General features: G+C 40.5%; 1 protein-coding gene across 3 annotated transcripts in view; it reads right to left on the reverse strand.

Annotated features, from left to right (window-relative positions):
• Positions 1 to 24461, reverse strand: part of LOC121282617 (plexin-A2-like) — a 470357-nt gene that overhangs the window by 147854 nt on the left and 298042 nt on the right. For all 3 annotated transcript variants that reach the window (XM_041196398.1, XM_041196397.1, XM_041196399.1), the window contains 4 exons: positions 21282 to 21378; positions 17808 to 17922; positions 12015 to 12215; positions 3032 to 3128 (listed from right to left, as the gene is read on the reverse strand). In XM_041196398.1, the coding sequence (XP_041052332.1) occupies positions 3032 to 3128; positions 12015 to 12215; positions 17808 to 17922; positions 21282 to 21378 (510 nt within the window). The remainder of the gene's footprint in view (positions 1 to 3031; positions 3129 to 12014; positions 12216 to 17807; positions 17923 to 21281; positions 21379 to 24461) is intronic.

Raw genomic sequence — 24461 nt, forward strand, 5'->3', positions numbered from 1 at the left:
CTTCCACAAAATCAGAAAGCCATGTTGTTCATCATTATGACGTTTGAACCAGCAAACCCTACCTTGGTGGTATCGCCCCCTTTTCCAAGTGACATCAATAGGTATTTAAATACTTGCTCACAGTGCTTATTTACAGATATTGCCATGAAGTAAAACTAATTACTGAAGTTGACATTATAAAGACTATTAGGGGACAGTGCCAGGACATTCAGAAGGAACATGTTTACACATTAATATGCACATTGATAAGAATTAGCGGGTTTACTTATAAATCATCTTGGCGACAATATGTAATTCTGTCTGAAAGAGGAACTATGTTCTTTGAAGATAAGAGTATATATAACTCTTCCAACCAATTGCACTAGTATAACAAAAACAATATTAATTTCATCTGACGTTTTAGAATAGATTCCGCAATTGTGAAGCAAAATGTTCCTTTCTTTAATATAAAAAATGGATACTCTGCTGTTACATTGTAAGATTAAAGCTTATCTGAGTACAGAGGGAAACCAGTTTAGTGGTATGTTAAAGTGAAAGATGAGCGTTATACAAAGTTATGGGGAAACAGCAGGATTCCGTTAGCGGAGCAGTGTGAGACTTGTTTAATAACTCAGTGAAATGTAAAACATCTGTAGAGACGTTATCAACCAAGATCTCAAAACTTCTCTTATCTAACAGAGGTCTTCATTTAAAATATGTTTTGTAAGTTAAACACAGAGGAAAGTTGGCATGGGCTTTTTTCCCCAGCTGGTATTGCTAATGCTCACACCTCACAGCGACAAAACAGGGAAACATTAAATAATAAGTTTTTTTCTCAGGCATTATCATGTTTTTATTTACAAAACTCACTTAGTCTACCTTCTATTTTTCTATTTATAGTGCTTGCACTCTAAAATATTGGGCTGAACTTGCTAGTAGTTGCAGGGTTGGATTTCCCCTCTGCTCCTAGTGTTTTTACCTTAATTTTTTTTTACATCTGTCGCACGACTTTCCAGCTCAGGCCGGGTGAGATCCGAGTCGTGCAGTGTGTCCCCGGGGTCTAATGTCATTCGAAGGGAAGGTGGCCACGTTTCCATTTTAGTGGCAATAGCTACTGTAAACCAGGTTAAGTTAAAGATCTTTTAAGTTAAAGAAGTTTAAAGGTCCTTGACAGGCCAGGGAGAAGGTGAGTGTCTCAGGTAAGTGGGTAGGATTTGGGGGGATGGGTGTGGAGGTCGTGGGGGTTTTGGAGGGGAGGGGGTCAGGCCGGGTCTCAGTGGGAGTTATCAGGCCTTAGAAGAGCAGGGATGGGGTATCGGATTGGGCCTTGTTGGAAGGAGTGCAGGTCAGGTTGGGCCTCAGGGGTGCCGGGCCTCGGGGTGGGTGGGGCAGAGGGCGGAGGTGAAAGTCAGGCCTGGCCCATGGGTGGGGGCGGGGGAGGAGAAAGGGTCCCTGCGGGGGTCAGGGAATCCAGTAGGTTGGGTGTTCCTGTCAGGGAGGGTGGGGGTTGTCCCGTTGGTTGGGGGGCTGGGGGAGCCTCATGGTGTGGGAATAGTTGGGGGTGTGGGGGAGTCCTGTGGGTCTATGCGATAGTCTCCTACAGTTAGAGTAGGTTTTAATTCTTCTAACTTTTTCTGGGTAACTATTGATATAACCCAGTCAGATCCATCTGAAGTTGCAATTTAAATCGCAGTTTTGGATGGTTCCAAGTGCAGGGCAATTGCCCAGCGGAAGTTTTCACTTCTGGGAAATTGCTGTGCAAACCTTACTGTGAACTTCCAAAGGGGATTTCCTGGTGCATCTTTGAGGTTACCCCCTCAACATGACACTGGGGAGCTTGGAACTCATGGCCCCATTGTGTACTCAAATATTGCATCAGGTTATATTGTCCTGAATCAAGTCAATTATTTTTAATAATTGGAAAATGGAATAAAGGTATAGAAGGCTCTTTAAGGAAGCAAAAGAAATTGTAGTCATAACTTGGCCAGAGCAAAGTAAGAACACTCATAGTTAGAGGTTGACTTTTCTACAGAATTCCTATAGAGTTTGTGGATAAGTATTATACTTCACACTAGATGCCACAACAACACAAACATCAGCATCAACTGAGGCCATAAATGCAGCATAATGATGGCATCAGAGTTAGTTATCCCTTAATAGCAGCAAGAGGCACTGCCCAAACACACAGAAGAATTTTACCAAAAAAGAGAAACAAAAATCTAAGAGCTAAGTTTGGCAGCAAGACAAACTGTAGCATTCCTACATGTCTCCCAGTGCCCAGTGTTGAGTTGCAATGTCAGAAGCTTTAGGACAAGTCATCAATCTGCCTCATCAGTTACACAATGCATCACGGTGCATGGGGAGGAAATTGAAGTTAAAGAAAGCTAGAGGAATATAATTAGAACTGACCGTCCAAGTTAGATAAGAGCTACTTTCATGAAATCTAAGATACTTGGGACCCATGTACTCCATAGCATGAATACTTTGTTGGAGGCAAGGGAAACAAAAGCCTTCGAATTGCAAGTTAGAGAGAGCACTTTATACTGAAAATGCTGCAGCAGAATAAATGTGCACCAGTCCACAACATAGTCAGCAACTCAAGGTATTTTTTTTTTAAAAACTGCCTTTTTTCACTATGAGGCAAATTTTAAAATGGATGGATTTAGGTGGGTGTTAAAAAATGGTAAATGTCCAAATCCCCACCCTAACCCCCTCCTTCCTACTGGGAAACCTGTGCATGATGTCACTCGCATGCACAATTTGTGATTAAAAGTCCACAGCCAGTGGGGGAAGCTCAATTGCTAGGTTTTTCCATGGCACCCTCCCACCCCAAAACCACCACAACATGCCAGCCCCAACACCACTGCTTCCAGTTGTTTAGTGAAAACTCACCTCTTAGATCTTTATACTCACCCTCCAAGCGTGAGTCAATTAGCATAGATGGCACCATGGCTCACAGCATTATGAATTGTAGGTTAAAGTGGATCTTGGATCCCAGAAATTTAACTGCACAGTTTGAACAAGCCTGTGCTAATACTGGTTGTACATTTACCTTTGATGTCTGCTGGGTTGTCAATGATGAAGTTACCATTCCACACGACTGAAAACTCAATGGGCAGGTCACTGATATCCATTGTGTCATAGTGGTACTGAAATAGGAGTTGAGAAAAACACACAGACCTATAAGTTAGATACTTGATTCACAGCCAATCAAAATCAAATATATTATTTCAAACATCCTAGATGTCATTTTAAACTAAGGTAGCTGTTGTGAAAGATGTCGGAGAGCACTGACATTACAGTGCGATGCCATTCTTGTTTCTAATATATCACTTTATGCTGCCCAAAGTATTTCCTCTGCAAAGAAATGACTACTTTTTTTCATTTCAATGACAATGTTAGAAAGGGAATCTTTTCATAGTAACTGAACTTATACTCAAGTCCTTACATTTAAAGTATTAAATATAATCCATCAAATGCTCTCAAGCAGAGCCAGTCTCTGCTTTAACAGTGACTTGGATTTAAACTAACTTGCCCTCTGGCGGTGAATTGGGACCAATTCTTGGCTAGAATTTAGCTGATGGCAAAGCGGTTGAACCCTACCAAGCCAATAAGCAACAGATGATGTATTAGCAATAGACCTTCGGGAAGAGTATTCGGAGAGGCAGACCTGCGGGAGATACACGGAGCAGGGAGAGAATAAATAAGCCTGGGGAACGTGGCCTACATCACTCACTTGCAGCAAGAGCAGTCAGAGAGGCGGACCTGTCAGCTGCTCAGAACCGTTCCACATTGAGTTCAAAAGGAGAGTGAAAAAACAAATTGTGACATCACAGGAAAGAAGCTAGCTATTTGGTGAGTATCTGGTGCGTATTTAGTAAGTGTTTAAGGTTTATTCTATTCCTAGGATTTAAAAGTTTAGGTGATTTAAAAGTTTAAGGTTAAGGCACGATAGGACACCTCAGCCAAGCAGAATGCCCACTCTGTGGCATGTGGGAAGTTGTGGACACTTCCCGTGACCCAGACAAGCCCATGTGCAGGAAGTGTCGCCGGCTGCACAAGCTTGAGCTCCGTATTTCAGAGCTTGAGCAGTGACTGGAGACACTGAGGTGCATCCGTGAGGCAGAGAACTATATGGTTAGCACGTTCAGAGAGGTGGTCATCCTGCAAGTTAGGGGCAAACTTGTAGATAGGGAATGGGTGACCTCTAGGCAGTCTAAGAGAAACAAACTGGTAATGCAGGAGTTCCCAGAGATCCCACTCACTGCCCGGCTTTCCATTCTGGATAACGGTGAGGGCGATGGGTCCTTGGAAAGGAGCAGCAAGAGCCAAGCCCGTGGCACCACAGGTGGCCCAACTGTACAGGAGGGGAGGAAGACGAGCGGAAGGGCGGTACTGATAGGGGATTCTTTAGTTAGGGGAGCGAACAGGAATTTCTGCGGCTGTCAACATGACTCTAGGATGGTTTGTTTCCTCCTTGATGCGAGGGTTAAGGATGTCACAGAATGGCTGCAGGGCATTCTTGCGGGAGGGGGCAAACAGCCAGGGATCGTGGTCCACATTGGTACTAACAGCATTGGTAGGAAGGGGGATGTGCATTCAGAATTTAGGGAATCAGGTAGAAAATTGGCAAGCAGGGCCTCTAAAGTTGTAATCTCCAGGTTACTCCCAGTGCCACATGCAAGTCAGTACAGAAATTGGAAGATAAGACAGATGAATGTGTGGCTGGAAAGATGGTGCAGGAGGGAGGGCTTTTGATTTGTGGGACGGGCTCTGATGGAGATAGCACCTGTACAAGCAAGACGGGTTGCATCTAAACAGAGCCGGGTCTGAGTTCATTGCGGGTCATTTTGCTAGTGCTGTTGGAGAGAGTTTAAACTAACTCAGCAGGGGTGTGGGAACCAGGAGAGAATATTAGAAAGTAATACCAGGGTGCACAGAATGCTGGGAGAGGCAGATAGCACTAAAATAGAGAATAGTAAGTTAATAGATGGAGTGGGAGCAAGGGAGCAAGTAATGAAGTCTAAATCAGGGTTACACTGCATGTATGTGAATGCACAGAGTATAGTTAATAAAATTGAGGAGTTACAGGCACAGGTTGCCAAGTGAGATTATGATGTTGTAGCGATAATGGAGTTAAGGAAGGGCAGGTCTGGGTGCATAATATTCTTGGTTACAAAGTTTTCAGAAAAGATGTTAAAGGCAAAAAAAGGAGTGGCATTTTTGGTTAAGGAGAGTATTACAGTACTGGAGAAAGAGGGTGTGTCAGAGGATTCAAGGAGATTGTCGATTTGGCTAGAGCTAAGGAATAAGAAGGGTGCAATTACATTGCTCGGTATAAAGTACAGACCACCAGCTAGTGGGAAGGATATAAAGGAAAAATCTGCAAGGAAATTAAGAGAGATGTAAACAACATGGAGTAGTTATAATGGGGGACTTTAATTACCCATATATAGACTGGGATAGTGGTAGTGTAAGGGGCAGAGAGTGTCAAGCGTTCCTAGATTGTGTTCAGGAGAATTTTCTACAGCAGTATGTGTCCAATCCAACAAGAAAGGAGGCACTGCTGCTAGACCTGGTTCTTGGGAATAAGGTGGGCCAAGTAGATCAAGTGATAGTAGGAGAATATTTAGGGGACTGTGATCATCGTATCATAAGGTTTAGGATTATGGTGGAAAAGGATATTGGTCAATCCAGAGTAAGAATAATCAACTGGCACGGGACGGACTTCAATGGGACAAGAACGGAGTTGGAATGGATAGACAGGAACCAAATGTTGGTGAGAAAAACAGTAGCTGAACAATGGGCTAACTTCAAGGTAGAGAAGGTTTGGGCACAGTCAAGGTATATTCCCTCAAAAGGGAAGGGTAGGACAAACAAATCCAGAGCTCACTGGTTGACAAAGGAGATAGAAATTAAGTTAGAGGAGAAAAAGTGCACTTACGACAGGTGTCAGGTAGCAAATACAATCGAGAACTAATTTGAATACAGAAGGTTCAGAAGGGATGTGAAAAAGCAAATATGAGAAGCAAAGAGGGATTATTAAAAAAAGACTGGCAGCTAACATAAAAGGAAATCCTAAAGCATTCTATAAGCACATCAATAGTAAAAGGGTGGTGAAAGGAGTAGGAAGACCGAATAGGGACATAAAAGAGAAATTACACAGAGGCAAGAGGCATTGCTGAGGTGTTAAATTAATATTTTACATCTGTCTTTAACTACGAGATAGATGCTATCCAGGCCATGTTGACAGAGGAAGAAACTCAGTCACTAGAAGGGTTTAAAATTGATAAGGAGGAGATAATGGATAAGTTGTTGGTACTTAAAGTTGATAAGGCACCGGGACCGGATGAGATGCATCCAAGGATACTGAAAGAAGTGCGTGTGGAAATTGCAGAGGCACCAGCAATAATTTTTCAATGTTCCCTTGATTCGGGAGAGGTGTCAGAGGACTGGAGAATTGCAAACATTACAACCTTGTTCAAAAAAGATTGTAAAGATCTGCCCGGCAATTAACTTCAGTGGTGGGGAAACTTCTAGAAACAATTATTTGGGATGGAATTAGCAGTCACATGGAAACATTGGGATTGATTTGGAAGAGTCGGCATGGATTTATTACAGGAAAATCGTGTTTAACTAATTTGCTGGAGTTTTTTGAAGAGGTAACAGAGATGGTTGACAAGGGCAAGGCTGTTGATGTGGTGTACATGGACTTCCAAAAGGCACTCAGTACAATGCCACACAACAGGCTTGTGAGGAAAGTTATAGGTCATGGAATAAAAGGGACAGTAGCAATGTGAATACAAAATTGGCTGAGGGATAGGAAACAGAGTAATGGTTATTGGGTATTTTTCAGGCTGGAAGGAGGTTTGTAGTGGAGTTCCCCAGGGGTCGGTATTGGGACCCTTGCTCTTCCTGATATATATATGCTCTACATCTTGGTGTGCAGGGGACAATTTCAAAGTTTGTAGACGACACAAAAATTGGGAGAAGTGTAAACTGTGAGGACAACAGTGTAGAACTTCAAAAGGACATTGACACATTGGTGGAGTGACTGATAGGTGGCAGATGAAGTTCAATGCAGAGAAGTGTGAGATGATACACTTTGGTAGAAGAACATGGAGACACATTATAAAATAAAGGATACTATTCCAAAGGGTTTATTTATTTATTTATTCATTCTTGGGATGTGGGCTAGTCCAGCATTTTTTGCCCATCTCATTGTCCTTGAGGGCATTTAAGAGTCAACCACATTGGTGTGAGTCTGGAGTCACATGTATGCCAGACCAGGTAAGAACAGCAGATTTCCTTCCCTAAAGGACATCAGTGAACCAGATGGGTTTTCACAGCAATTGACAATGGTTTCATGGTCATCACTAGACATTTAATTCCAGATTTTTATTGAATTCAAATTGTACCATCTGCTGTGATTCGAACCCGGTTCCCCAGGGTCTCTGGATTACCAATCTAGTGACAATACCACTATGCCACCACCTCCCCCTAAAGGGTGTGCAGGAGCAGAGAGATCTGGGTGTATATGTACATAAGTCATAAAGGTGGCAGGACAGGTAAAAAGAGCTGTTTCTAAAGTGTACAGTATTCTAAGTTTCATTAATAGGGGCATAGAGTACAAGAGCAAGGAGATGATGATGAACTTATATAGGACACTGTTAAGACCTCAGCTGGAGTATTGTGTAAAGTTGCGGGTGCCACAATATAGGAAGTGAACGCATTGGAGAGAGTGCAGAAGAGATTTATGAGAATGGTTCCAGGGATGAGCACTTGAGATATGAGGACAAATTGGAGAAGTTGGGACTGTTTTCCTTGGAGAGGAGAAGGCTAAGAGGAGACTTGATAAAAGTTTTCAAAATCATGAGGGGTCTGGACGGAGTAGATAGGGAGAAAAAGTCCCTGCTTGTATACGGATTGAGAACCAGAGGGTACAATTTTAAAGTGTTTTACAAAAGAAGCAAATGTAAGGTGAGAAAAAACTTTTTCACACAATGAGTAGTTAGGGTTTGGAATACACTGCTTGGAAGTGTGGTGGAGGCAGGTTGAACTGAGGCATTTGAGAGGGCATTGGATGATTATCTAAATAGAAACAACGAGCAGGGTTACGGGGAAAAGGCAGGAGATTTGCACTAAGTTAAAATGCTCAGTGAGCTAATGCAGACATGATGAGCTGAATGGCCTCCTTCTACCTCGTCACAATTCTGTGATTTGGTGAATAATCCCCACTTAATCAATCAGACATCAGCTTTATTGACAGTCCTGGTGATAAGTCTGCAGTCCAGTTTGTAGTTCTTTGCAGCTGACAAAAACAGCATGGTGGTATGAGCATTCTATTTGGGGTCATTTCTTTAATTATTCACAATATACAATACAGGTTTGATAATTCAAGAATTTGATCGTCAATAATAGCAATAAGTTGAGTATTCTCAGGGACTACCTGTTCTTCAAAACTCGGTTTCTTTTCACATTGGTACTTGCTGTCATCACTTTATTGTGTCAATCCATTTCTGCTACATTTGGCCCATCTATGGGTCTATGGGAGCTCGCTGTGAGCAATTCAGCTGGTCCCACTCCCCTGCTCAATTCCTATAGCCCTGCAAGTTTATTTCCTTCAATTGTCAATCCAGCTCCCTTTTGAAATCATGTTTTTTTCAGATGTTTACTCAATTCATTTGGAAGGAGTTTTTTTGTCCGAACCAGAAGTTACTATTGCCTTGAATTATATTGTCTATTTCAAGCATTCTGCAGAAATCTGGCAGGAACCTCTTTACAGTATCTTTATCATTTTCAACATGGTTACTTTCATGAAGCTATCAATGTGGCTTTATGTATATTATATATACTATAACATCATAAATTGTGCCCGTGGCACTAAATACTGACCCTGAATAGGAACTGTGACCAGTTCCTTCCCCTCCATAACTCATGAGCATAAATACAATAGCTGTACCTTTACTGACTCTGCACCTGAGACTTACTGACCTAGCACAAGCCAAAGATCAAGCCTGGGATCCTTCTGTCAGACACTCTCAGAGAATTATTGGGGAAACTTGCTGACTTCATCTTTAAAAGAATGCCACATCCAACAAAAAATAAAAATGCACAAGGGCGCTATTATTCACTTCTTATTTGTTTATGAAAGATTCATCCAATAATTTAATAATGTATGTCTTATTTGTGCACTAACTTATGGTTCATATTTAAATCAAGGTGGTAGCCTCAGAAGAATGATCCTAAACCAGGCCTTACTCAGTTTGTATTGAGTATGTGTGACTCATACTGAATTCAGTTCAGCTGCAAAGTCCTGAAAGCTGACAGCTGCTGATAACAGACTTTGGTTTCTCTTATTATTGCCTTCAGTGCCCCTGCCACCCTTTGAACGACACAGACAGATAGGGCACATCTAGTTAAATCCAAGATAAGGATTCTATTTCAGAAGCAGCCATGTCAGTGCCCCAATATAATTACACACCTCTCTGCCATTGTAATACCTGATGAAGTAGCCTTCTGTTCTTTGAAAGCCTGCTTTGTACAAGTGTAAAGCTTTAGACCTTGCAGCCCTGGACTTTTCAAAGGATACTGCTTTGTCAGTCCAGGCCACCAGCTACTTGTAGTACATGCAGGTCAAAGACTACTTAACAGACTATGAAGCTCGCACACACTGCCACTTACAATCAGTTATCTTTAAAAAAAATACACACAAATTTCTATTCTGAACACTAGCTTTCTTCGGACACTGGACATTTTTCAGGCTAATTTCGAGGTGCCTTACTATGTGTTTCTGAGTGTACAAAATGCTTTTATGATAAATGTTTTTTTAAAAAGTTTACAATAAATATATGATGATAGCCACTGCTGCATCACATCCCTCAATCTGGTCAGACCATCTGGCAGATATCTGTGGAGGAAATGTGGACACATTGATGGCTAGAAAATTAGGAAGAACAAAGTAGCGGATTTCTGCTCATTCCTTAAGCTCTTCTCCTTGCCACGCGTTATATCTCCTTTCACTACCATTCACTCAGGCTGGACCAAACCAGGTAAACTTTTAGCATTCTGATCCACTACCTTATATTCTAGTCATCATCCGGGTTATTCACTTTCACCTCTGGAACATTGCCTGCCTTTGCTCCCATCTCAGCCTCATTGCTGCTGAAATTCTTATCTACATTTCTAGATTCAAATTCTCTAAAGGAGCTAATTGCTGGCTTATGACCCACCTTGTTGAACTCCAAGTTGCTCACAAGTCAGCCTCCGATGCACTACCCCATACTCAGCCCTCTTCCCTCCTGCCTGTCATATATTTCCTCTGTCTCTTTAGTGCACTGAAATTAAAATCTTGTATTCATCTTCAAATTCCTCTATTGTCTTTCCTCATCCCATCTCTGCTTCCAACTTTGTCTTTGGAAACCCCCCCTCAGTATGTCCTCTGATTCCACTTTTCTCTGCACCCTCCCCTCCCTTCATCCCACCATTGTTTCAACACTACTTTGGAGCACTCCTCTTTGATTTTCTACCTTCCCCCAAGTCTCAGCCACCTCATTCAATTCTCCTACCAAGGTTTGCAAATTTTTTATAAAACTTGTTTTTTCTCCCCCTATAGATTATCTTGATAAATTTTCCATAAAGGTTGTATATAAATGAAAGCTATTGTTGGCTAATCAGTCAAAAGTACAGCATCTGTGATCAGAAGAGCACCGGAAATAGCAATCATATCTACTAATCTCATTGCTGAAAAGAAAATGTCTGGCAAAAACAAAACCTATGATAAAAAAATAGACTGTGTCTAATCTCACATAGAAAATGAAAAGCTTAACTGTCTCTCTGATATGTAAAACAGTCTTAACAGTGACTGACATGTTAAAGTGTGGTTGAATAGACTGTCAATCATGCATTTCAGTTTTGATTGATCACCAGCCACTGTCAATCACAGGACTCTCTAACAGCTCTGAATTAACCCAATCTGATCCAGGCAATGAATTACATTTGACCGAACCAAATCCTATTGTATAGATATACCTGAATCCAATACAAAACATTCCTCAACAATCTCTTTGATTTTCACACAAAATAGAGATGTACTCAGTCAAGAAGTAGCAATTAGTTAACAGTAAGAAATGAAAAAAACAGCTTGTGCAAAATAAACAAAAGACTTGGGTAGGCAAAGTGTTGCACTGTTTTGAGATCCTGCAAAATAATGCAACAGAGTAGGAGACTGTGTGATGAAAGTTGTTAAAAGGAAGGGTGGATGCAGGTGCTGAATAAAAGTTCAACAAACTCAAGATGCAACTATTTGCCACTTGGTTGGTTTTAGTTTATGGAGAGCATGGAAATCTTGATTTAAACATTAAGCTGTGAACAAAATAATTATTCTTTCATAGCATTCAATTATAACTGTAAAACTAACTGGCCAGACAGCAGCCTCCTGTGTCACCAGTCATAAATTGAAATCAAATAATTTAGGGAAAAAAAAGTTTAAAAGTTTTCTGAAAAATTAATGAACAATATCCTTATCCTGTAATCTAAGTCAAAGCAACATCTCATTCATGCGGTGGAAGGAGTTACAGATAGTATCATCTACCCAATAAAATGATGACATAGCTATCTTTATCTTACCAGTTTTTACTAAAATCTAGTACAGCAGTTTTTGCTTCTCTAATAGATTATGTTTAATAAATGGTTCCTGTACTTGATTACACTTTTCAATCTACACGATTAGCATTTAATCAACACAGCAGATTCTTTATTGCTTTCTACATGACAGACAACTGGAAGCTCTCATTTATTCAAACTTTGTGGTATCTTATTATAAATCTAATTTACAAAGTCATTTCAAATTTTAAAGGATTCCAAATCAGTTCATCTCCTGCAGATTGTAATGGAACATAACCATCCCTTCAGAATGATCAATTTTTAACATGGTATGGCGTAACAGTGTCTAGACTAAAACCTGACCTATACCTAACTTTTACATGATTACAAAGTGAATGCATCAAGAAGACAGAGACAAACTATCTACTTACCGAACTGTTCTGGCACTGAACACTAGAGCTGTTGAATCGGAGAGCTGGCACTCGTTGGGTTACTCCTTGTACATTAAGTACACACTCGTATCCCCGTTGCCCAGACTGTGGCTGTGGCAGGTTCCGTGCTTTTAGTGTGATTGGTTTCACCTCTCCAACTGGGATAAGAATCTCATCTGAGGGCACCAGCTGTGGACAATCCTAAATGGGAAAAGATTGAAACAGAAATCATAAAGTCAGCCTGATAAATAGTTTGGTACTCTTGACAAGGTACTCATAGGATCCAATCACCATGATTCCCATGACAAACTTATATGGACAAATGTCAGTCACTTAGCTCAGCTTGGTCCAGTTTGTAGCAGTTTTGCATCTGGCTCTCAGCGATTGCAGTTCAAGTCCTTCATGGACATGAGCACAACATCTAGTCTAACAGTTCAATACTAAAGATGTATTATTAGATGTGCCATCTTTCAGATGAGACAAAGCTTCACCTATTAGCTCAGATGGATATTGGATGATTAAATAGCACTACTGAATAAAAAAGCAATGAGTTCTTCCAATGTCCCTGCCAACATTCCTACATCAAGCAAAAAGCATTCATTCATTCTTTTGGCTGTTTGCACATTAGCTGCCATGATTGTCTATCTAATAAGTGACTGTACTTTAACACCAACCTTTGTTAATAAGCATTTTGTATGTCCCACAAATACAATAAAGTGTACTATAAGCTCTTTCCTAATGCACGAATCTGGCATATGGATACTTATTATTGAATAGCATTTTGCCAGAGACTGTAATCTCTTCAGTAAAGCACATCAAAGAAATTATTGCAAAACAAAATGTCTAGAAAGGGCTACATGTCAGTGTTACTGAATAATTGTGCTAGCATTCTGTGTAAGCCCTTTGCAAGCTCTGATATTTTTCAGTTCCTATTTTCTATTAGAATGAAGAAAGAGAGCATCAATCTGCATTCTAGACAACTTTGAAACAGAATTATCAAAATGGACATAAATCCTCTAAAGTACTTTTGACCGTAGCCTCTCAAAATTAAAAAAGTACATTACTACATCTGCTTTTGCAAAGAATTTAAGCAACTGAGAGGGTGGTATAACTTTCAATCAAAACATTCAAAACACGTGAAGAAATTTGAATCTATTTTGTGTTTCAGATCAAACTGCAGATAATAAAAAACTCAAATTAGATACTACATCTCTAAATCCTCATAACACAAGTCAACTAAATAATCCTTTCAAAGTGTGAACATGAGGTTATCATAGGTAACAAACAACTCCCCTGCAGTCTCTACCCCCCTTGGCGTTAAACATGCTCTATAATCTGTGATTGAAATGTCCAACCCCCTACATCACTTAATCTGTCTGAATTTAAGATAAGTGGATGGTGGAACCACTCACTCAAATTCAGCAACAGTGAAACGGAAATAAGAGATTTCATGCAAGAGTGAGGGCTGATAAATCTACAGATAGCAACAATTGTCAGTACACATACAGGATAAATGGTTTAATTATGTGGGTGCTTGTTGTACAGCCTAGAAAAATTGTATTAAAAAAGGACAGAGAAACAGTTCTGTGCACATTTGTTCAATATTACATGTTACATTTCCACCAAAAATGTGCTCAAATGCAAATGGTCTCGCATTTTTTCTTGCGGTTGGAGTTGGGGTAATTATCAATACTGCAGGCAATTCTGATGCTGCTACATGTTTACACAAAATAAAATCTCTGAATAAATTAGACATTTTAGGAGATTGGCAACACTTGTCCTTTTTGCAGGTGCTCTCATTTTTGAAATGGTTACTGTATGTACGGACAAGCATTTTCCTAACAATTTGTAGACCCAGCTGAAACTACAAGCAGCATCTAATCAACTACGACAAATGCTAAGAATCCTCCTTCCACACACCAGCACTCAACGCTTGTTCACTTAACAGTTTTGCAAGCTAATTTTTTGATTCTTTACCAACTGTTCCCACGTGGAGCAATGTGGAACTTCAGTAATGAACTGCCCTGCTCAACTCCACTTACCAGAATTACAGCAGTCACAAGACAGAAGAAAAATGAGGCAATGTGATGACAGATTGTGCTGTACAGCAAAGCTTCCAAAGACAATTCTTAGAATAGATTGAGAACATCTTGGAGGGAAAACACAACAGGTCACATTAAATGCAGGAGTAAAACTGCAGTTATCTGGTTGAGCGATGAGTTTGCAGGAACACTGATTGTTGGCTGGAATTCACAGACTGGCTCATCGCTTTGTAGACCAGGAGAGAGGCAGAAAGACATGGGATGGCCATCCACCTTCACTCCCCAAAGCCAAAGTTCCTCAAGGAAACAGGTCCACCATCAGAAGCCAAGGGAAAGATGATCATAGGGTCAGGAGGATAGGAGTTGCTGCAGACATGAATGGCCTCCTCCATTTTTTTCATGTACTTTCCTTAATTTGGGAGGCTGGTGAGGTCAGTGCATGTAGATTGGCACACGGTGGCAATGGATTTTGTGAAGTAAGTGCCTTCTGTCAAATGGGTGTTTTTTTTTAATATAAATTCAGCATTCACAGCAGCTCCAACCTTAGGATAGAGGCCTGGAAGCATTCAACCCCAGAATTAGAGCCGTTTCTCTGTCAGTTTAGAAGTTGGGGAAAGAGATTCCCATTGCAGAAAATCTCATTGCACCAGTCAGTGCAGGGCAGCATACTGACCTCATGAACGTGAAAGGCCCAAGAGAATTTGGCAGCAGAAAGGATGCAAGCTGAAAGGGGAAGTCATTGATTCTGACTCAGTGAACATTCTAGATATAGCAGCTTCGCAACAGGCTGTGAAAACTGTCTGTAGTTCGTAATTACAAACGTTCATGGTGTCTCTCATATATTTTAACAGGTAAGTTGTTTGGATCCATAAATGTGTCCGTCTTTGGGGAGTGTCCATTTACACAGGTTTCACTGTGATCTTTAGAACACAGTCAAGCTATCATCAGCTGGAATTCAGGGAAGAATGATAGGACAAGATGGTGTGAGCAAACATTCCTTGCCCAAAACCAAGAATTGCAAAAGTTATTTGAAAAAGAAATGCAACCCCAAAGCAGTCTGCAACTTTTATTCCCCGTCTGCTTCTGAAATAGCATTGTTGACTGTATTGGGCTGAGGCCCCCGTGCTCAAAATGTATTAAAATATCACCACTGCTGCAAGCTGAGCAAGGCTAATGATAATCTTTCCCCTCTGCTCTAGCCATAACAGTGCAGCGTGGGAATCCAGTTTCGGGTGGGTGGAACAGGGTAAGCAATTCAACTATGCAGTTATGTTTGTGCATTATGTTGAGCACCAACAATAAAATTGAATCCTATGTTTTTAATTTAACCAAGAGGAACATCTGTTTGTTGATAAAGTAACATTAATCTTTTGTGCCAAAGGTGTATTTCTGCATACAGCAACTAATTACAGCGAGATTAACAGTTTCCCAGTGAAATATGATTAATCCTCTGAATGGCAAGAAGACTTTCAGCGCTTAAGTTACCAAGTGTTGCAACTCATAAATCCAGCAACTTCTGGTTTTGATAATTTTTCTAAGTTTTGAAACAAGCAGTAATGAGATGCCATTGTTGTGGGATTTAACCCATCAGGAAATGGAGTACTGAAATAGATAAAGTGATAAATTAAGCCTGAAGGCAAACATTTTGGCGACAATATACCCTCCCCCTCAACCACAATCAGTGGGAAAGGATTTCAAGAAAGCCTTTGGCCTTCCTCTTGCCAATCATAGCCTCACTCTCACCCATGTCACAATTGGCGGCCTCCCCTCCTGATGGCCCCTCTTGCTCCACCCTACTGCAGCTGACAGTCGTCTAATTACAGGTTTAACAGGGCACATGTTAAAATGCCTTCCCTCCTATTCGCACCCCCCCATAGATGTTGCAGCCTAGTCGCAAATGCTATATGCGCTGAGGCAGAGCCAAACTCTGTTTACAGTAAACTAGAGCTTTGGCTGGGATTTTCCAGCCCCAACGCCAGCAGGCATCATTGTGGGTGGGACAGGAAAATTTGGAGAGCCGTTGACCTTTAACACCGGCAACCAGAAAATCCTACCCTTTATGTAGGACTATCCATGGCTACTTCCACATTACATCTCAAACCATGACAGTTTTCATTTGCATGTCATCCACTATAATTACCTTTAAGTTTGTTGTGTATATTTATGTAAAGAAATGGTCCTAGTTTGCACTGGTTTGGCCCACTAAAACTATTGCAAGGACAATGAGCATGCAATGCAACAGGAAACTGCATCATTTGCATTGCATTGCCAGGAGAGTTATCTTCATAAAATTTATTGAAAACTCATGTCAATGCCCAATGGTAAACACTGCCTAACAGCATTTCCTTGCCTGCATTTGCTGTAATCGGAGAAATGGAGAGGAAACAATGTAGAGTCTATTCAGTTAACATCCTACAGCTGCAGAGGCTATGAAAGGAAGCCCAGAGGTCCAGGGAGCAAAGACAATGCCAAAGGTCACAGGTGAAGGGGAGCCAGGCCACCACTGACCCCCTGGGGCTAAATCGCAAGTACTATGATTCTACACAGTCCTTCCAAAAGTGCATACACACTTACAATTCACAAGATTTTTTTCCATTGAAAGAAAGAAACGGTGATCAAATCTGCATTGATATAGGCAATTCTTCAAGGTTTGACAAATAAATATTCGTTAGCAGATTCAATATTCCATGTGGAATTTTCTCAAAAGTAAATGCTCGTGAGAGGTGAAGAAAGGCTGGTAACGATGACATTATTTTTGACAAAGCAGAATCCAATTTTAGCACAAATCTCCATAAATTATCATTCAAATATTTCTGACAAAGCCAACTAAACCTGTAATGGTTAGGTATTATTAACTTTGGCATGCATGCCAACACTCACTTTGCATTCAGTACTTTTTGCCCATATTTACATCTCCCATACACTTTTTCCACTTTCTAAAAAGCCTGAGATGATCAAGGGCTTAAGAAGCAATGTGCAAACACAGAAGATTCTCCTTAACAGAGCAATTCCCAAAGCCCTAGATTATCATGGAAACCTTAGCAATATAAGACTAGCAACAGAGAAAAAATATATAGTGAGTGATATCATAACTAAATGTTCATGCTTTCACCGCATAGGTTTCTTCAATTATTTTTAAAAGCCTCTCCTCCTCTTTAGAAGTTGCCACAGTATTTGCCTAGAGCCAACTGAAGAGGCAGGCTGGTGACCTTCTGAGACCTCTATCATTCCTGCTGTGTATAATACTGCAACCAAGTTCATGACAGTCGACTCACAATCTGAATATTACTTTCTTCCTGTGGAGGCTTTATCTAACCACTGGTCTGATGCCTAGGCTAAGGCATTTTTTTCTATTTGTAGAAGATCACTGGCTTGCATCAAAACACGCTAAGATGCAGCCTAACACATCATCAACAGATCTGTTATCTTTAAAATTGAGAGTTTCTATCTTCTGGACTGGCCCAGAATCAGCCAGACTTTGTCTATCACTTTGCAGACTGACACCAGCTTGCGCTGTATTCACGGATTACACACAGACACACACACACTTTAGCTTAATGTGCAGAACAAAAGTTTCAGGGTTTCCAGCATAAAATACTACGATAGAAGCTCCCAATCACTGATAATTCTACCATTATACATTCCTTAAAATATTTTTGAATGGGTAGCTATATTCAAGAGTCTTTAAAAAGCTCAATACATCAGTAGATAATAAAGGTGTTTCTAACAATATGAGGCAAGAGCTCATTACCTCTGAGGTGTTGACCCGTCCCTCCTGGAAAGAACAAATGCTCGGATCATGAGTGCAAAGGTTTCGATATTTACACCAATGACAGCGGAATGCACTAGTCACACAGGACAGACACCTGAGACAAAAAGACAAAAAAAAACCCAATGTAGAGCAGTAGGAGATACAGATTAGGAAGAAGCAAAATCCATCACAGCAATATAGGTGTTCTCTGGCCAAAAAACAGCACAGCAGTAAAATTTATTTTAAACCAAAGAATGAAAAACAAATCAGGGTGAGATTTCCTCCTTGTGCTATGAACAAATTGCAAACTAATTTATTAAAAACTGGTTTACAATTTCATTGCACATAGCACATATGACTGATGTATACATCACACAATTTCTGGACACAATTTCTCCAGATGCTTTCAGATACATATATTCATATTGTGGCCACCTGGAGATGGAACTAAATGTGATCTTAGATATTGATATTTTGACATTGGGACAATTACCATGTCAGCGTAACACTACTGCACAGTTTAAATCTCAATGCAGATAATTGCCACCAGGTCCTAGCAGCACACACCTGAGCACTCATGTGATTTCTGGCAGGGTTGGAAAAAGGCACATGAAGGCATATCCAGCACTGCAGTGTGCACTTACATAAAATACAAACTAATCAGCATGGAATATCTGTTCTATGCACTGCACAATGTCTGTTTAATTGAAAAAAAAACCTGTATTAAAATACAACTTGCAATGTTCCTTGCATCCATTTGGATACGCACTGTCAGGGACAATGGTGCAAGAAATCAAAAATAAAACCATCCCGTGTAGAGGTGGAAAATGCAATCAGCTTTTTATGATCCTTCCAGACGGCAATCACTCCAATCAAAACCATGAGCCACTTGGAAATGGGGATTCCTCCAAGAATGACTTGGAAACTGACGTAGGTCCTCACTGATGATCATCTTTGGAATAAGATGAGGTTTGCAATAACACTATTTTTGATATTTAGCTAATTTTGAACTCTGGAATGTGCGATTTTTGAAGTACAGTCTCTTAAAGGTCCTAAATGTTGGCAGAGCCTACACAAGTAAGGGGGGCTGAACGTTACCGGACTATCACACAAAATCAGGGGTTTCAGCTGGTGGTTTAGTCAAAATTAATAAAGAAAGCAAGGAACATTTATTATTAAATCCAGAACTGTACGTCTGAGGTACAACTCATGGACTGCTAAGTGACCTTTTGTCACAGTGTCTGACTTTTTCCTACTGCAAATTGTGCACTGATTTTTAAGAAGCAATTGATTTCCACTCAAGAGATCTAATTAACAGTTCCATCAAATTCAATATGAAGAGCTTAGGTGAATGAAGGAGCATTTTATATGATAAGCACAAAAGACAATAAGGCCTTATGTATATCTGCTCTACATTCTTGATGGAAGTATCTAAGAATTCTACGAGGCATTTTTTTTTAAAAGTTCAGTGTTGTATAAGAGATGATTATCTAATTTCACAAAACATTGCACTAATATCAGCAAGTCAGCAGATACATTGACATGAATACCTGAATTTGATAATACATAGTGTCCTCGTCCCATCACCTGTAGAGGGAGCTGTTGTTAACTCCCTGCCTGCCATTGACAAAGATATTTAAATAGCTCACTACACTAAACAGAACGTAATGACGTTTTAGTAAATCACCTCGCAAATGTTGTCATTGAGAATTTGGATGGAGATATGTAAAATTTTGCCACATGGATGGGGGGGAAATAGTTGAAAATCAAGTAGCTGTGAATGTTTGGAATACAGCAGTGTGAGCACCAGTATCTAGTTGTGTCATACAAGCAGCTATTAGAATGAACAGTAATAGGTGCTTTGCAGAAGGTGGAGAAAGGTGCAGAAAGCAGAGTGTCAATCTAATGGATAGAGTGATGTTGGAAGGGGAATTTAGTGGTGCAGACAGAAACCAGTTTTTTAGCTCTGGGATCTGGATTTAAATCCAGGCTAGACTGATGAGATGCAAGTCTCCTCATTCTGCTGGCTTCAAAAGTCCTAAGGAAATAAATTTGGGCAGTTTCAACCCAGCTCCTTGGTGGGCATGGTTCCCCCTGATAAACCTGCTCCTGATATCAGGTTAAAAAAGCAACAGGAGTAGGCCATTCAAGCCTTCGAGACTGATCCTCCAACATATATTGAATATGCTCAATAAGACCGTGGATGATCTTTTACCTTAACTTCACCTTCACACACTGCCCCATATTCATTAATTCCCTTAGTGCCCAAAAATCTCGGTTTTGAATATATTCAACAGCTGAGCATCCACATTTCTTGGCAGTAACTGGACATTCTCATGTGTAAGGTCAGAGCAGGGCTGTTCAGTGCTTCTGCACTGATCTAGCAAACATGGTTTAAACGCATTTTGGGCAACAAATCAGAGCTGCTGCTACAACATTCTTCCTGCTAACATCTTATTCTTAGTATTGCTCATCATAGTACTAATAATGGAGAGCACACGTCGGTGATGGTGGTGGTCGTGCTGGAGAGGTGGTGAAGGGATAAGCTATGCAAGATTTTTAATTTGTTCTGTAATTTCCTGTTTCGGATTGGGACAGCAGAGCAGATGAGAAGCGAGGCTTCTAATACGAGACACTCAGCAGGATGCTCTCAACGAAGGCTAACTTTAGCAGCAGGAATACAAAGTATGTATACTGAAAGTTTTCTCTAATTTTTGCTTTCAGGAAGGCAGTCACTTTGCAATATGTCCCAGGAGGTGGTGGCATAGTGATATTGTCACTGGATTAATAATGAGTATCTCAGGGTGATGTTCTGCAGACCAGGGTTCGAATCCCACCACAGCAGATGGTGAAATTTGGAAAGGCTCATTCCTCTGCACTTGTTTGTAATCAATAGGTAGATTTGGATGGTGCATTTCTGGCTCAAAAGATATTTGCGAATTACTGTTTACAAATGGAACTGGTTTGGCGTATTGCTATTTTATCAATATCACAACCAACTGGAAAACATGAGGATAATGTTGAGAACAGAGCTATTGATTTAAAGATAAAAGCAAAGAACTGCTGATGCTAGAAATCCAAAACAAAAACAAAAACAGAAATACCTGGAAAAACTCAGCAGGTCAGGCAGCATCGGTGAAGAAGAGCACAGTTGACGTTTCGAGTCCTCGTGACCCTTCAACAGGTCATGAGGACTCGAAACGTCAACTGTGCTCTTCTCCACAGGTGCTGCCAGACCTGCTGAGTTTTTCCAGGTATTTCTGTTTTTGTTTTGCTGTTGATTTAAACACTGTTTACAAATCACTGAAGATCCTAACGTTACCCACTTGTGCATCGGGCAGATAAATGAGACACTTTTTGAATAATTAGTTTGTGAGTTGCATAGACGGAGTCAGCATGGGTTGACAGTTTGAACCATGACAAGAATGTACATTCATAAACCATTTTTAAAACCATGATGGAAACTGATCTTACAGTTGATGAACGCTGCAGTTGAAGAACTTGAATTCAGTGCTTGCAAACATCTTTCCTGTCTCTCTGGATTTCAGCTGGAGGCTCACCCCAATCCAATCTAAAGAAGGAAGCACAACATTTAGTGAACACTTGTTCAAGAAAACATTACATTTTGGAGATTTTAGATGCTCAATTTGTTTTATTTATATTAACTGAACACAAATGGGTTATCAACTGGTTCGTGCTGATAAAAAATCATTAGCATCTATAGAAAGCACATGTAAACACTTTGATGAAAGGTCAGCAACCTGAACCATTGGCCCAAGCCTTCTGCAGAGTGGCAATCCCAGCGGGTGGCTGGGCGCGAGCGAGGGCGGGTGGCTGGGGTGAAGTGGGTGAGTGAACAGGTGAGTGAGCAAGAGGGTGGAGTGAGTGATCGAGTGGTTGGAGCGAATGAGTTTTTTAAAAATTCATTTACGGTATGTGGGCGTCATTAGCTAGGCCAGCATTTATTGCCCAGCCCCAATTACCCTTGAGAAGACGGTGGTGAGCTACCTTCTTGAACTGCCCGCAGTCCTTGCATGAGTGCATGAGTGAATGAATGGTTGGGTGAAATAGTGGGTGGGATGAGAGTGGGCGAGTGGTTGGAGTGAGTGAGCGAGCGAGCGGTTGGGGTGAGTGAGCGAGTGGCTTACTTAAACATACATAAACATTTATAGCTATCAGGAAAGGCTGGAGTGTTTGGGTCCGTTTTCTCTTGAAAAGAGAAGTGTGACCTCATAGAGGTCTTTAATGTTATGAAAGATTTTGATGGAGTAGACAGAGTGAATGTGTTTCCACTTGTGGAAAAATGCAAAACTAGAGGCCTTCAGTGGAAGATAATCACCAGGAGGTCTATCGGGAATTCAAAAGTGACTTATTTATCCAGAAAGTGGTAAGAAAGTGGAACTCACTATCACGGGGAGTAGGTGAGGGAAATAATATTGATGCATTTAAGGGACAGCTAGATAAGCATGTGAGGGAGGAAAGGAATAGAGGGTTATGCAAATAGTCAGATGAGGAAGCGTGCGAGGAGGTTTGAGTGAAACATATACACCAACATGAACTGCTTGGGCCAAATGGCCAACCCGTGTGCTGTATATTCTATGCAATTTGAAGTAAAGCTGTTTAGTGTACTTTGAATGCAGACTTCAGAAAAAAAAATCCAAAAACCTATAAGTCCTCTTATTTCTGTACAAATGAATGCTTTATGAACAACACAATGCACTGACTTTTCTGTAACATGATGCCCTAAGAGGGCATTTGTTGGAAGCTGATGATAGAAAATGCCAGACCCCACAAAGTGTTGACCTACCGCGCCCGGTACTCCCTCACCCAGCCACTCCCTCCTTCCCTCTCGAGACGCTCCCAAAATCCCCTCCTCGCCACTTAGCTAAACACCAGTGAGTGGCCTAGGCCCTACCACAATGCTTTGTCTGCTGGTACCTGCTCTAAGCGGGCTGGTGATATTTCACTCAGGCCCAGGAGTTAAAATTGCTGCGGGCCTGAGGCTTTGAATACATTTCACATTTGTTCCACTGCCTTACCTCCTTCAGACCCCAAAACTGGCTCCAATTTAAAATCGACTCCTCAGTTTTGATTTATTTAAAATCAGACTTGGACCATTTATCCCCCCCAGGAAATAACCTGGACTCGAAGCTCCTGATTTAACATTTTTTTGTTCCAAAACCACTAATTGTTTTCAGCTGTTGAATCTTCACTGCTTCCAAATTGTTGGGGAAAAGAGATGCAGTATCGAAAGAGTTAGATCACGTGACAATACTTCGTGGGAAGTATTAATCTGTCTTTTGCATTCAATGGTTCCCCAAGGAACAAGCATAATTCTTTTTAAAAAAATACACATTTATTTTAATATTTGATTATTCCTCTGTGTACTATATATAATATACTCAAGGGAGGACAATTAACTATCCAGTCTATTCTACTTGTGAGAAATCTTTTATAATGATAACTACATGTAAATCATCAGATTTTCTTCACTTGCAGAATAAGTGTGTATTCCCCTGTATGCTCTGTGCATTCTCTAAGACATTTGCTTTCAAAGGCCAAGAGGTTTGGCTGTAACATGAAATCCTGATTGTTAACCCATGAAAGAACACTGAATTACAGCCCAGTGCAAATCAATAAATGGGGATGTAACACAGTGATGATCAAAAACTGTTATCTAATTGGTTACAAATATTTTAAGATGTTCCCATATGCGTTCTTTCCCTTCCTAATTATCTGCTAGTGTGTTCCTGGTCTTAACAACACTGGTTTGGGAAAATACCAAGTGTAGAACAGTACAATTTCAACAGCACTCAATAAAACAATAGCTTTGGGGTTGGTAAATCATGAGTGCTGTCTGATTAATTAGAAACTACAGTAATTTGACTTGCATTTCCTTCAATGTGATTACATTAAATCCTCAGCTGCTGCTTCTCTTTAGTAATGGTTAATGATAGAGGGCTCGCAAATGTATTTTGTCAACTGAAAAACAAATAGTTGTGGCAATTTCTCATTTGTGGCACTCATCATTTATACTGTGGCTGTTGATGCAAAGGGATTGCGATGAAAAAGAACAGCACTATCGAGGAGAAAGCTGGAAACAGAAGAGATGGAAAAGGAGACTCAAGAAAAGAGAAGACTGAAAGATATGAAAGTCTAGAAAAAGAGAAGAAACAGATTGTGAGAATGAAAGGCAGGAGAGAGCAGGAGACAATGGGAAAGGAAAAGAGCAAAAGAGGCAGACTCTTAGAAAACAATATTGAAAGAGAAATGAAAACAAACTCGGATGTGGAGAGATCAAGAAAACTAAACTGCTGGGAACTGCTGAGATATTAACTGCTGGGAACATTGGTTATTTGTTTAGTTAGCACACCCAGTGCCAAGGTCAAGAATCGGTTTTCATGGCTTCCCAAACTACAGGGAATTTGAATTTTCAGATTTCATTATTTTGTTTGCTTTACATTTGAATACTTGCAGGGTTATGTATTTTGGTTGAAAGTTTGTGCAAAATAGGAATGTTCACCACAAATAACAATAGTATACTTTGCTTTTGGCAATTATTCAAGTCTTCTTGTATGTAGTTGAAATTTCTTTCAGGGGGGCATTTCTTGAAAATAAACTGCATTTTCTGCAATCAGTCTGGCCGCAGTAGCA

This window comes from Carcharodon carcharias, chromosome 9 (genome assembly GCF_017639515.1).
Source record: "Carcharodon carcharias isolate sCarCar2 chromosome 9, sCarCar2.pri, whole genome shotgun sequence".
Taxonomy (NCBI): domain Eukaryota; kingdom Metazoa; phylum Chordata; class Chondrichthyes; order Lamniformes; family Lamnidae; genus Carcharodon; species Carcharodon carcharias.